This window comes from Microtus ochrogaster, linkage group LG2 (genome assembly GCF_000317375.1).
Source record: "Microtus ochrogaster isolate Prairie Vole_2 linkage group LG2, MicOch1.0, whole genome shotgun sequence".
NCBI classification, from domain to species: domain Eukaryota; kingdom Metazoa; phylum Chordata; class Mammalia; order Rodentia; family Cricetidae; genus Microtus; species Microtus ochrogaster.
In genome coordinates this window covers 46240499-46255839 of record NC_022028.1, presented here as the reverse complement: position 1 = coordinate 46255839, position 15341 = coordinate 46240499, and the positions used below count along the sequence as shown (strand labels likewise).

The 15341-nt window shown below is 44.3% G+C and overlaps 1 protein-coding gene across 2 annotated transcripts in view; it reads right to left on the bottom strand.

Moving 5' to 3' along the window:
* LOC101979689 (solute carrier family 5 member 4A) overlaps nucleotides 1–10022 on the bottom strand; it is a 35475-nt gene extending 25453 nt beyond the window's left edge. Inside the window, exons 1-5 of one of the 2 annotated variants that reach the window (XM_005360447.2) lie at nucleotides 9879–10022; nucleotides 9085–9156; nucleotides 7309–7413; nucleotides 4746–4805; nucleotides 1350–1454 (exon numbers count right to left, since the gene is read on the bottom strand). In XM_005360447.2, coding sequence (XP_005360504.1) covers nucleotides 1350–1454; nucleotides 4746–4805; nucleotides 7309–7413; nucleotides 9085–9156; nucleotides 9879–10013 — 477 coding nt within the window. In that variant the 5' untranslated portion in view covers nucleotides 10014–10022. Of the gene's footprint in view, nucleotides 1–1349; nucleotides 1455–4745; nucleotides 4806–7308; nucleotides 7414–9084; nucleotides 9157–9878 lie in introns of those variants that run through there. The other variant, XM_026785390.1, reaches the window with a different exon arrangement.
* Between the last annotated feature and the right edge of the window lie 5319 nt (nucleotides 10023–15341).

Below are 15341 nucleotides of genomic sequence, written 5' to 3'. Positions count from 1 at the left end.
CCAGGATATAATTGGCTATCAATGTGTGTGCGCGTATAAACAGACATGTCTAAGGTTAATCATTCTTTAGATCACTCAAGACGTAACCTTGCAGGCACACAAGGACGGCTGCTGTGCCGTCAGCGGATTACAGATACACATGGAAGATACTCACGTGTGCGTCGATTCCTTGCACCCCACCCGGCTTCCCCAGATTCCACTCCTTATTTACCACCCAGAGCCATGCCCTCCAGAAGGCCACATCCCTCCAGGGTTCCTCTAACTGATGCCCTTCTGTTTCGGCACACACTCACGATCTTTGGAACCATAAAGCTGTGGCTGTCTGAGGGGACTTCAGAGATTGGCAAGTCCTACCCACTTGTAGAACATGTAAACACAAAGTCTCCGGGCCAAGGTGTTTTTCTACTCCTTCTTACCTTCCCACCTCAGGGACCGTGTGAATGAAACGTCATTCCAGTTCAACCTGACAGGAGCTAGCACCTTCCTGGGTGTGCGGGGCACACCTTCTGCTTATATATTCAAAAGTAGTCAAATATTAATGTGTAAGTCCTCATCTTCCTGGTCTTTGGCAACTCCCGTTGCTTGGGAATCTTTGCTAACATCAATCACAGCTCAATACAGGTAGCAATGCTCACACAACTTTAGGAAAGTTCCGAGCATCTGGGCCCAGCAGCTGGTTCCCTTGTAACTAACGCAGTCCAACAGAAGAGCAACAACAAAGGCGACTTTTCTGTCCTAAACACCAACACACGTGCCTGCTTTAACTGGGCATTGGTACATAGGAATACATAAGCTACTCTTTCTTCGCACGCTGCTCAAAGTTCAAATGCCTCTTGTCTTCCATCAGGGATAAGTTCTAAGGCATAATCATTTTAGCCACTCATTTATGATACAAGTTTTACAAGGACAATCTTCGATAAGGCAAACTTAAGTAGGTTTAATAATACAAAGTACGTCTCTTCTTATTTGATAATTAAACTGAAAAAAAAAGTCAGAGCTGGCTCGGAGAAATTAAGGAAGTTACTGTGCAGGGCAAGTGGGCAAGGCACAAGCCAAGAGGGCTCTGTAGGAAGCAGCTGCTATTATTCACGTGACTGACATTTGCTCTGGCCACACCTGCATTTCGACACGTGGAGTGCTTTAGAGGGTGGACCTGTACTCTTGTGGTTCCCAGGACATGAAAGTCAGCTGCTTTAGGCAAGTGGAAGTCCTGAGCATTTTCCCACCCAGGAAGTTTGAGTCAACTGGGAGCTTTATCCACAGCCCTATACACACAAGTCTCCAATTTTAGTAGCTGGTCCCAACAGGCAAACTGTGGAGTCTCCAATGCCAGGAGGCAGGGCACTCACTGGGATATTCAGAATCACCGAGATGAAGAGGGAGAGGACCGAGAGGTAGATCTGGAGCCGCTGCCCACCGAACCGCTTCCTGAGGTATTCCGGCATGGTCATCACCTAAAGAGAGAGAAGACAATAGGAATTCACCTCGAGCCCAGTGCATTCGGATGATTTGACATTTGCTAAATGACTTCAGGCAGCTAAGCACTATGCATGGATCCTGGGCATACAGAGGCGAGAAAGACACAATTCCTCTGAATAGTGACAGTTCTGGAATGAAATCAAGTGCTGGAGGCAGAACGGCAATCTCCCCCTGACTCTGATGTTTACTGTGTATTATGACACTTTCTGCAAATAAAGAAGAGAATTAGCACAAAGGAATAAAGCACCTACAGCATTCCCAAATACCTGGACGACACTGAACAAATCATTTTTATTATATTTACCAGTAATTCTGCAGTAGAGCAAAAAGTAATATTTGTAAATTATAAACGGTAATATGATTATATAACACATTGATTATTGAGAATATTGTAAGCATGCATTTGAGCATGTATTTATATGATTTCCTTTATTGAAAATAAGATTTACATTAAGTCTGAGCTTAGAGAAAAATCCTAACTTTCCTTACTGAAGTAAGAGATTGCTCATGGAACACCTAGAATAAGCATACAGCTTTCTGTGTTTTTCAGAGTGATTGAACTCATTATTTAATCTTCTCTGATAAAAATACGTTAATAAACACACATACATTCCTTTTGTCAAAAAAAAAAAAGAGGGATTCTTAGCAGACCACCAATGGAGAGCAGCCCTGGAGACATGGTAAGCTACAGAAAAGAATAGATATACATCTTCTGGGGCATGCGCTCTTGAACCAAGGATAGCATCTTTCAACAGGCATATCAGGAATGAATACATTTACCATCTTCTGCTGATGTGCAAAGGAGGGGCTCTTTACCCAGGGTGTCTGTCCATGGAGGCAATCCCCAAAGCTACACATGACTCTGAATCAATGTTTCCAAAGAGCAGGATGCTCATATTAGTTCTCAAACAGATCTCCTTCCTGATCAACCTGCACATATCTGCATGGCTGTCCTATAGACACACACATACACACACATACACACACACACACACACACACACACACACAGCTACACTGTTACTTCATTATCATCCTATTCTCTATCTCTCTGCACATATCTGCATGGCTGTTCTATAGACACACACACACACACACACACACACACACAGCTACACTGTTACTTCATTATCATCCTATTCTCTATCTCTCTTCCCACCCTGTAGTTCTTGTTGTCTATAGAGAGCTTGTGCATCCTGATCCCCAAAACTTCAAGACTTCAAATTGTTTGCACCACCTTTACCTCTAGTCTGCTAACAAACATGTCACAGGTATCCAAGAAGTGGCTTCCCTTCCTCTGTTTCTTTTCTTGGGCCTCACTTTGGATGGTATGAACTTTTAATTTATTAAACTTGTTTGTATAGCCAAGCTCCTCATCTTTCTGCTCATGCCTCCTAAATTCTGGTATTACAGACATGCCCTGCCATTCATAGACAAGATTTCATGAACATTTGTGTTTGTATATATGAATGTATGTATGTATGTATGTATGTATGTATGTATGTATGTGTGTGTATGCATGTGGAGCTCAGAGCACACTCATGGGTGTTGTCTCTAAGGTACCATCCACCTTGTCTTTTTGAGACAGCGTCTCTTAATGGCGTGGAACTTGGTGATTAGGCTAGGCTGCCTGTCTAGGAAGCCCTAGGGATGTGCTCATGTCTGCTTCCTCTGTGCTGGATTACAAGCACGTGCTATCATGGGCATTATTTTTACATAGGTGCTGCAGATCAAGCACTTCACTGGCTAAGCTCTTGTCCCAGCCCAAGATTGCATGAACTTTTGTCCAAGTCCATTGTCCATTCAGATCCCCAAGTTAAACTTCATAAATGGAAACCTGATTACAACCCTTGAATCCTTGAAAGCCCTGTACTTTCCATTTCTAAGAAGATATAGAACACTTCAAAGTTTTGTTAAATTTATTTATTTATTTTTGTGTGTACATGCATATATATGTATGTGTATATACATATGTACACACATACACACATATAAATACCTAGTGTACACATGGAGGTCAGAGGAACACTTCCTTGAATTGATTTTCTCATCCTGCTACATGGATCTTTGGGACTGAACTGAGGCGATCAGACATGGCAACAAGTGCCTTTACCTACTGAGACATCTCTCTTACCCGAGGACACTCTTTTGTAAATTTAGCCATTATACTAGATATAATTAATAAGTATATTAACTTTATAACTTCATAATTGTAATTTTATTTTATGTGTATACGTGTTTTCTTACATACATGTCTGTGTACAGTGCCTGAGAACATCAGAAAACAGTGTTAGAGTCACTGGGACCATGCTGTGTAAACCCCTTTAGCCAATAGCCTTTAAGATTCAGTCTGGGCATGGCCACATGTACTATATATACAGATATAGAAATGTGCACAACCCCTTGGAGGCTTGATCCAGTTCCTGTTCCCCACTCATGCAGAGGACTGCTGATCTGTAAGTCTATCTCTAAATAAAGAGACCTTTTTTATACTCCATTCTGAGCTAGTATGGGATTACTTTGTTATAATTGACTGCAGGCAGGACTGGAGTTACAGATAAGCTACCCTGTGGGTACTGCAAATTGAGTCTGAAGCTTGTGCCCTTACCACTGAGCCGTCCCTGAAGCCCCTATACCATTGTACTTACATTATCACGTTTTAATTATATAAAGCAATGGGTATCACTGGGATAGTTTGGCGTGCACACAAGCACACTTTGACCGTGTCCACTCTCTTGCTTTCTCTGGCCCCACCCCCTCTTGCCCTCATTCCTCCTCGTAGGTAAGCACACACCGGGACTTTCACAGCTGAGCCCGCCCCCTCTCTATGCCACCCGCCACCTCTACTTCCCACCACCCTTCCCCCACATAACCCTCTAATTAGTCTCCATCTTAGCCGGCCTCCAGATGTTCCCAGAAAGAAAGATGTTCAGCTTCCATCTACTTATTCTATCATCCAATTTTCCTACCTGAGAAGTCAGCCTTATCCCCCAATACTTAAGCCAGACCACAACTGAAACACTTCTCTTAGGTCATGCCCGTGACCCCAGCTTTGCTCCCGACTCGGACCTGGAATTTACCTCGCTGACCGTTAGACAGGGCCACCATTAACCTGGCAACAGACATTCTCTACTGTGGACCCTATGGGCAAGCAATTTGATATATTTTCTGTATATTATCAGCAATAGGACCAATGAGGGCCAAACACCCAGGTTTAACGATTTAACATAAAGAACAAGTGTGTAAATAGATCCATCAGATACTCACCCCTGCCTTGATGTAGATGGGCACAAAAAACCACCCCAGGAGCAGCAACAAGAGGAACGACTGTAAGAGACCAGGAGCAGCATTAAGTTAAAGGAGCTTGGCTGTGGCCCTATGATGTTATAACTTCTGCCCCTGCACAAACAAACCTCTTCTCTTGGTTCCTGTCTAATATAGTATTGATATAATGTAATATCTACTATTTGGCAGAACAAGCAGAGGAGGAAGAGTTTGAGTTCACCTGGACTAAGAAAAGGTTGTGTAAGCTTTGTCAAAGGCAATGAGCTTACATGGGAGAATTACACACGCGTGTCAAAGCACGGAGGAAAAGAACTTTGGAAAGGGAAGAACATCCGCAGGTCCCTTTAAGTCTTGCCAAATATAGCTGGTGCTACAGACGGGAATTAAAATACAGTTTTATGATGTCTCTACACACAGCTCCACTGTTCTTGCCTTACCTAGTGAGGCAGGTCTAATGGGCAGTGTTACCATTGCCATATATAGGAAAGATGTAAGCTTCCTCAAGATGAAAGAAATGAGAGGTTGGAAGCTACAGAAACAGATATCTGCAATGTGATAGCAATAAGCATTGGGTTATGGGTTGCTTTCTTCATGCCTGTGGAGGCATCCTTCATTGTACGGTTCATGGCACCACCAGATCAATTCCCAGGCCACAAAGCATATAGAACAATTTCTGGATATGTTCCTGATATTTCTGAGGCAAAAATAGGCAAAAACAAAACAGCCTTCAGCGTTGGAAAGGCAGAGGCTTTTGTGAGTGACCAAAGGTCACTTCTTGAGTCCGGTTAGGGTGGTTTGTTTAAAATTGCACCGTAGTCCTACTTGGTCTATACAAAAACACCAGAAAGGATAAGATAGAAGCCTGTGGGAGCTTATTTGAAAATGTACCAGCTGTACTAGCCTCATATCCAAAGTTTAATCCCCAGAGACCACGGTGGAGCAAACAGCAGACTCCTGAAACGTGTGCTCTGACTTGTGCTGTGGAGAAGAGAGAAAGCGCAGGCTCCTTGAGCTGTGTGTGATGCTCTCACCACGTGCCTGGCTGTGTGCTGGAGTAGTGTGTGGGCACAAGGAAGCCAGGTTCTCTGCTCTTAAGAACTCAGGGTCCAGTTAAGGAAGGCAGTCTCTGCAGAATGGTAACAGGTCAGCGGTAAAGTCCTGTAGGTTTGGTATGGCATCTTTCAAAATGTTCATTCCTTACCACAGCGCCACTGCCTCCTTGGGTCTCACTTGGGTTTCTGCTCATCCTTCTGGCACGAGCATCTGTAAAAGCTCATGGAATCCGCCAACAACCTCTGTTGTCTATGATGGATCACAGCTCCTGTGTGGTGTCTTTTCTAAACTTGTTTTTGAGAATTGCCTATGCATACTGTCGTCCAGTCAATTGCTATTCTCTCCCCAATGCCTCCTCCGCCCCTCACTCCCTCTCATGACCTATTTTCCTTCATTATTGGTGTGTGTGTGTGATCTACTCAGTTCATTTAGTGTGGCTGGAATGTATATGTGTTTAATGCTGACCCCTTGGCGCTGTTTAACATACCATGGGGAAAAAGCCACAGGGAAGCATTTACACAGTGTGATCTCTCAATACGGCACATGCTCCTGTCTCTGTCTTTCCGTTCCAGTCAGAGCACGCTTGTCTGTCCCACGTGATCATGAGCTATGCCAAGTAGGAGACATTGCTCTTCCTGCTATTTGCGTATTTATTTTGAGACAGGATTTCACTATGTACTCTGCCTGGTATGTAACTCACTAGAGTAGATCAGATTGATCTCAAATTTGCAGAAACCAGCCTGCCTCTGCCTCTGCCTCTGCCCCTTCCCCTGTCCTTGCCCCTGCCCCTGCCTCTGTCATCCAGTGCTAGGATTAACTGCCACATGCCTGACCTACTAATTTACCTTTCAGTGTGTCTATGGTATGCACACTTATGTGCTTAGGGTTGCGCACTTACATGCAAAGTCCCAAGGCTGATGTTTGAATTCCTCTTCAATTGTTCTTTTTTTTTTTTTTAAATCTTATTCAAACAAAGCTCACAGATATGGCTAGTCTCGCTAGACAAATTGACAAATCCCTCGTCTCTACCACTGAGGCAGATGGGCTGTCGTGTCTGCTCAGTGTTCTCGTGGGACCTAGGGATCTTAACTCTGTCCCTTTGCTTGTGTGGCAGGTGTATTAACCTTAGAGACTCTGCCCAGCATGTTTTCTCTTACTTGTAATCTTTGATTCTGGCTCAGGAATGAATATACAGTGTAGCATCTCAGAAAAGAGACATAAGAGCTCAAACAGTCAAGGGGCCAAGTGTAAGTGGGGCTTGAACTACACAAAAATGAAATCCCTGGTAAGAATAACTACTTATGAAATGTACGAGGCTTCAGAAGTGCTCAGAGACAAAAACTGGACTAGTTGAGGAGAAAATAAAAACCAGAACAAAAGTAGTTCATCCGATACAGACTTCCAGGAAAACCAGGGATACATACCCGGTTGAAAACAGCCAGACATAAATTTGACTTAAAAGAAAAATACATATATAATTTCTGTCACTTACGTGTGATTCAAATGCTGTCACGGCGATTCCTGAAGCTGCACCTGTACCGGCCAGGCCCACGAAGTGGCCACTGCCAATGTTGCTTGCAAACATGGAGGCACCCATCTGCAAGGAAAGCAATCAGACCAATGCTAGATTCAGAAAACTGAAATAAGACTCCTTGGCAACAGGTGAGTGTTGAGATGTTTCAGTCACTACTTCTTGGCGGAAAACAACACAGAACTGTGTACAGACGGAATCTAGCTGGGTAGCAGTTATTCTGTGCCCATGAGCCAGGAACACTTTTCCCGCTGTGAGTGGTTACAAATGGTTTTTAAGGATCTGAAGAGTGAGTCATGCAAATTTGCAATTATGTGAAATTTAAAGTTCAGTGTCCATCATACTGGTGCTGGAACACAGCTGTCAGCTTCGTATGCCACAGCACACCCATGGCAGGTGGTTTGGGGTCCAGCGACATTGCTGTGCAGTCATAATAGACTCTGACCTTCAAAGTACAAGATACTTACAGTTAGGCCATTTATAGAAAACACCTGACGAACCCTGCCTTATAGAAACATCAGAAAATCCTTCTATGTGTTCTGAGTGGAGCCTCAAACTTCCAGATCTCCAAATAGCAACTTGACTCTTGAGTCGGTAACAGACTCCCAAGTTGCATCCGAGGGAATTCTCTCTATCCTCCCAGCCATAGCACCCTGCTCTTTAGATGCATTTTCCATAACACTGGTTTCTGTCATTGAAGTTCAAACATGAGGAGAGCGCTCGCTTGTCATTGGACAGAGACTAGCAGGAGCCCTGGGAACAGAATTAGAAAGTGAGGTCCTGCAGGGCTGGCTTTGCCTCTATTATCCCTCTTCACAATCCCTCTTTGTAAGAAGGTGTTTGGTGTCATGGCAGGATGGAGCTGGTTTGCTACTCTAGGATTAGTTGTGAATCGCAGGTTTCACAAAGAGAGTAGCGGGAAGGCAATGCCTGGCTGATTGTGCTCCCAAGGAAAACTTTTCCTACCCTACCCACCAGATTGTTTAGTAATTCTAGTTCCTTGTATGGAGTTTAGACAAGGCAGAAGATCTCTTGAAGGGAACATTTTCTGAGCACTCACTGTGTGCTAACCCAGATCTGACACTCTCTCGGTTCATAGAGGAATATCCTGCCTCTACTGCAGTGAAAAATCTGGCTGAGTAAGTCAGATACCAAAATTCAGAAAACATATCTGGTGGGCAGCTGTCCAAGAGCGTAACTGTAAACACCACCACAGTGGACACCGACTGCATCAGCAAGGGTGCAGCAGAGAAGAACACTGTGTTCAAGGCAGGACTGCAGTGATCAGGAAATGAGCTGGACTGCCGTGGACGACAGAGAGAAAATAATCTCCCAGAGAGGAGCAGATTAGCTCAGGACTGGGCGCTAAAAAGGAGTTCAGAGAGCTAATGGGAGCTAAGAAGGTTTTTCATGAGAACCAAGTAGAGACACATGGAATAGAACTGAATGGTAGGTCTCCTAAGGCTAGACCAAAGCTGTTCTAATGGATTACATGAAATGCCAGGTTTCCAAAGGCTAGACCAAAGCTGCTCCCATGGATTATATAAAGTGGCAGGACTCCTAAGGCTAGACCAGAGCTGCTCTCCATGGATTATATGCTATGATCTCTCTGGGATCCCAAGTCACAGTCTTAAAGTGGAGGGTTTATTAAAGAAAACAAAGCATGTTGGCAGGTACCCCGGCCAACATCACAACTTGTCCTCAATGTATATCTCCCGAAGCCTCTGACCCACTTACTGGCCACCAGGTCATAGCTCGACCTGCCAGGAAGAAGCCGCCAACAGTGCTTCGGTTCGTCTTCAGCATTGCCTGAGCAGAAAGGAAACCATCGGAAGGTTAGAGGCAATAGGTGCCCCCCGGAGATCAAGGAGACCCCCAGTTCTCCACACAGCTCACTGACATTGATATATCACCATTCCCACAGGGAGACACGCTTTTCTAGACGGACTAACACAGCATCAGTTTTTGATGGACATAAAAGTCATGAAGACTCAGAGGGAGAACTTCAAGAAATTATATTCAAAAACCTGATATTTAGTTTAGCTTATGAAAAAAAATATTACTTGTCTCTAAATCTGTCTTTGGAAGAAGATTTTGAGCCTCAGATTCAATACTGAAAAGAAAGAATGAACAGGATACAAAGGGTCTAAACTTCTCACTCAGTAAGTGAGAAAATAAATAAAGAGAAAAGGGAAGTCATTAAAATGAGATGACAGAAACGGCATTTGTGTTTTTGATGCCCAGTGCTGGGCACGCCAAGCAGAGCAAGCACTCGGCCCTGGTTCTGCAGGGAGAAGAGGCTCATTCAGGGCTAACATGATTTGTGCCACACGCAAGCAAATTATTCAGACAGAGAGGCAATGATACTTGGAAAATCATTGTCCCAACTCATTATTCTACACATCTACCAAGAAGACATGTTTTCCCATGCAGTCTTAGTGTCCACCCAGGAATCCCATGTTCTCCCACTTACTCCCAGCATGAGATCTTTTCCCATGCAACTTTTGTGCCCTCCCAGAAACCTCACATACCCATATTCCAACAGCTAGCACCACCACAAAATAGATGACAATGACAGAGATGTCAGCTGCATTGTTGATGTTCTGGGACAGAGAAGACAGGTCTGAGCTGTCAGTGCCCACACTGGAGCTTACAGTCGTGGCCATGGCTGTAGGCAGTGCTTGTCCCCATTGCAAGCACTGGCGCTTCTTTATATATACATATATAAGTAGTACGTTAATGATCAGCCTCGGGTAGGCGGGGAAAGCTATCAGAGCCGGCTTCTGTCCACGGGAGACCTTTAAACCCCTCCTGTGTGGCCAGGCTTTCATCTTACAGTGACTAGTTCTGGCTTCAGTGGAATTTGGAAACCAAGGAGAGAAGCCAGAAATCGTGAGAATTGGAGGAGGAAAATGATATGGCAAGTATTTAAGAAAGAAAAGAGTATTTAGGAAAACCGGCCAGCAAGAGGGAACACAATGGGAAGATAAAGGAAAATAAGGGAAGAGAGACGTAAAGAGAACAGGACACAGTCAGGTGGGACACATGGTACAGGTTCCTTCTCAAACATGAAATTCCTGGGTAAACTTGTCCCTTGAATTACCTAGAATGGGTGGTCTAAGTGGACGTCATAGGTCACATCACGACCCCAGCAGCAGGCGCAGAAAGGGCAAGTTGCTCCACCCTTGCCATGTACAGAAGGGTGTGGGCGGGGCTGGAGGGTGGGTGAGTCAGAGGCTCTGAGGAGTGAATGAACGGACAGCCACGTGCTGGTGATCCTCGTGGCTCGGGATCCTGGCTACTCTGAAGACACCTGCTTGACATTAGAAGCAAAGTCTCAGCCCTCTCCTCCGTGGTTGTATATTTAAAATACAAGCCATAAAACTTACCTCTGTCAAATGTAGAAGCCGACAAAGATCTCTCCCCCGTCCTATAGGCTGTCTCTTCAATCCCCTTCCTCCCGCTGTGCAGTTGCTCTTTCATTTCTTGAGTTCCCCTTTGCCTGTTATCGCCCTCTCTACCAGCTGAGAAGAGCCCTATGCAGAAAGTCTTTACCCAGGTCCCTGCCTTATAGCCTCTCTTCCGTTTTCCTCCAGCATTTCAGACTTTCAAGGCCTAAGGTGAAGGCCTTGAACCAATTGGAACTGAATCCGGGCAAGGGAAAAAAAAAAAAGGAACCAAGTTTAATCCTCCGCAAGGGGAAATGAAGTTCCCCAACAACAATTAAAAAAAAGAAGAATTTTTCCTAAAAAGGAATAAGAACAAAATCCTCCCCCCTAAGTGGTCAATCCTAAAATTCCAAGCAACCAAACCCGGTTTCTCCCCCGCCGCCCCACCACCCCAAAAAAAAAAAAAGAGTAAAAAAATCAGGAAAAACAAATAGAAAAACAAAACAACAAAACAGAGTCCATTTTGTTTTGAGTTGTGACCGTGCAGCCTGCCCTGCCGTGTGGTTGATATACCCAGTGGCACTCCATTGGAGAAACTCCTTTTCCTTCCCAGCAGGTACCAATTGCCAATGGCTTCAGAGTTAGGGCAGGACTTTATGTCTATGTCCCTTTTCAGTGCCGGGCTTTTGTCTGCTTTGTCCTGTCGTGAGCGCTGTCAGGATCTGTTGTGGCCATTGTTACGGCATTCGGCATTCTTCTCCCTCATCCAAACTTGTAATTCAAAGGTTTGGGTTTTTACGACAGTTTCCCACATTTCTTGTATGTTTATTTTGCACGTTTTTTTTAAAGATTAATTTTTCATGTTCCCTCTCTATTGGTCTAGATCCTGCCTACTTTATCTTTGAGTCCTGATAGTTTATCTTTGGCTTGGTTCATTCTGCTTCTAGGTCTTTTGAGTTTTATAGTTCAGTTGTTGGGTTTCCAACTTCATCTTCATTTCAGCGCCAGTTCTACAGGGTTTCTGTCTCCTGCTGAATTTTGTTCTTGAATGCTGGACTGTCTTCATCATCTGCATCAAGCCTAAGCTTCTGTTTTCCTGGGCATCACCTGAGCACTGTTCTCCACAAGTTCTTTCTCCTTAGCTTCCTTTAGCTGTTTCTTTGTGTCTGCATCGAACTTCTTGAATCCTTTGATGGAGTTTGTCAATGTGCTTTTAAATTCTTTGTCTTGGGGTTCGTCTAGGTCATTCTCACTGGCAAGCACTTCTACAGGACTGGTAGGTTTTTAGGAGAAGATACGGGCTCAGTCCTTCACATTGTTGGTATTTTTGTGATGAGATCCGAGCCTGTGGACTTCTTTGGTTAGTTCCTGGTTTGATAAGGACACAGCAGGCTGGGGAAGAAGAAAGGCTGTGCAAGCTGGTCTCGCCTAGAGACTGGATGGCACGGGTGAAATGAAGTAGGGGTGGACAGAGGAGACTGGCTGTATCTCCTGGTCTGACGCTATGGTTACACCTGATGGTATGGTTCACGAGTCGGGCAAGGGGCTGAGAGATTGAAACACACACACACACACACACACAGAGACAGAGAGAGAGAGACAGAGAGACGGAGAGACAGAGAGAGAGAGAGAGAGGCCATCCTTGAAACAAGAATGCCAAGAATGCCAATTTTACTGTGTTTCAGGGCAGCTTATAAAGGGCTCTCCTTGATTAAATGGCCACGCCCTAACTCTCGGGACTTTTCAGCTGCAAGCCCACCAGGAACCACTCCCCTGCCATCAGGAACTCATGAGGGTCTCATGCTCAGAGCAGCTGCAAGCATGGGAAAACATGTTTACTCCGGCAGGCAAGGGGTCACAGGAAATTCAGGATCTGAGGGTCTTCAGTCCCCATCAGTCGGGGGCACAGGATGTGAAATCCAGCCTAGATCTGGTGGTAGGAAGAAGGTGTGGATGATGAGGTCAGAGAAAATCACTAAGTTAGACCTTGGGGGAGGAAGTGAGAGCTTTGACTGGACAAAGGGTTTGGATGCAGTGCAGAAGGGACCTGGAGTTGGTAGGGCAGGTCCTTGGAGCAGCCTAGAACACGGCTGCAGTGAAGGTGAGGAATGTCCAGAGTATGCATGTCACCCACTGTGTGTGAGATCTGGGACAGATCCAGTGGGCTGGGGAGAAGTTGTGGATGGGGAGGTCAGGGAGAGTCACTGGGCTAAGAGCCTGGAGAAGGACGTGTGTGATCTGGCTGGTGAAGAGCTGAGTGCAGTTCGAAGGGACCCACGGATGACCCGTTCATGTGTTTTTAAAGAAAATTCCACTGATTTACCTTAATGAGCAAAATGATCCAGTTCCCATTCCTTGCTGTCATCTATTAGGGAGTCTACTGAGGCGTTTTCTTTCTTTTGGCTGAATTTTTCATTTCTGGTATTGTTTCAATCTAATTCTTCTCCAGTACTTCAGTTTCTTTGTTGAATTCTGTTTTCATATCTGTCTTAAAGTTTCTATTGCTGTGAAGAGACACCATGACCACAGCAACTCTTATAAAGGAAAATATTTAATCGGGTGACTCGCTTACAGTTTCAGAGGTTTTAGACCATTATCGTCAGGGCAGGAAACAAGACAGCACGCTGCTGGAGAAGGAGCTGAGAGTTCTACATCTTGATCTGTAGGCAGCAGGAAGAGAACTGACCAGCTTCTGAGATCTTAAAATCCACGCCCACAGTGACACACTTCTAACAACAAGGCCACTCCGATAAGGCCAGAACTTCTAATAGTGCCTATCCCTATGTGCCAAGCATCCAAACACATGAATCTATGGGGGTCATACTCAAACCACCCCACCATGTTTAGCCTACTGCTTTTGCTCTCTACTCTGGACTCTTCCAGATGCCTCTAGCTGTGCTCTGCCTCATCTCTCAAATACAAACCTTCCTCTCAACCATCCATGGAGTGGCCATGTTCTCACTTTTTACAGGAAGAACTTGGACAAACCGACTATAGTGGTTTGAATAGGAATGCCCCATAGACTCATAGATTTGAATGTTTGGTCACTGAGGAATGGCATAATTTGAGAGGATTAGGAAGTGTGGTCTTGTTGATAGAAGTCTGTCATTGGGGGTGAGATTTCAAAAGCCCATGCTAGGCCTAGTCAGTCAGTCTCTCTCTCTCTCTCTCTCTCTCTCTCTCTCTCTCTCTCTCTCTCTCCCTCTCTCTCTCTCTCCCAATCTGGATATAAAACCCTCAGCTATTTCTCCAGCAGCATTTGTGCCTGCGTGCTGCCATGCTGTCCTCAGGATGACAATGGACTAAACCTTTGAAACTGAAAGTAAACCCCCATTAAATACTTTTCTTTATAAGAGTTTCATGGCCATGATGTCTCTTCACAGCAAGAGAACACTGACTAAGACACTGACCTACTACGGTCAGGCTGAGTAGGGCAGCCAACCCAACAATGTCCACAGTCTGGGAAGGACCTTGACCGCGGGCAAGGCCTGTGCAGTTGTCCCCCTGGAGGTTAGCGCCATCACACTCCAGGTGGAGTTGCTTGTGCCCCATTGACTTTTTCGGAGGAGACCTTAGGGACACTTCTAGGGGCTGGAATTTCTGTCTACCATGGGCAGCTTCTTATTAAACATTTTAAATGCTACCTTCTTCAGATCTTCAAGAAGTTGGAGGGCCATCATCTGTTAAGTATATCTGATTTTAAAGAAAGTTTACTTAGTTTTAGTTGCAACTATATACAAAAATATAAATAAATAAAGCTTGTCCTATCAAATAAATTATATCTGTAATTAGAAAGGTTGCAATCATAGTTATGAACACATTAAAGAATTTGACCTACATGTCTAAATTATCTTTAACGACAGTTTACAAACGTTAGTAGCTTTTATAAGATTAAGATTTTACAGTTTTATCTTTGTTAATTTTGAGCCTTAAAAATTGATTAAAGGTTTAACTGAAGAACTTTTAACTTAAAAATAAAGCTTTAAGTCATAGTACGGCCACAAAGAGATGGGAAACTTTACTTTCCTGGTGAACCTTTACAGAATGTCACAGTTTCTTGTATGATTCAGTTTATTCAAACAGCCAAGGTTTAACAAACTTAGCAAAGACAAAGAAGTGAGACAGGCATCTTCAAGTCAGGTATTGTTAACCTGTGCAGAGCTTAGGCATTTCTGTCAAGCATATCTTGTTTATCAACATATGCTGCTCCTTACCTAAGATTTTCTAGAAGCCTGATGTGGAACACAGCAAAACATAAGTGGTTAGACACACATCTCTAAGTCAGCTTTTGCTAATCTGAATAGACCTTTATAACCTGATGAATTTATACTCCTCTATTTATCATACCTCATTAATCGAACATGTGTTGCTCCTTATCTAGGATTTTCCAGAAGCCTGGTGTTGAACACGGTTAGTAAAGACTTAAGTGCTTAGATAGACATCTCTAAGTCAGCTTTTGTTAATCTGAGGAATTTATCAGCCTTATTTTCTGTTGTAATAGGAGCGTCTGGGCTGCGTCCCCCTGCGTCCCCGGCCGCCCGCATGGCTAGCTTAGCTTATGCCCCGAAATAATTACACGGAAACTGTATTCTTTTAATCACTGCC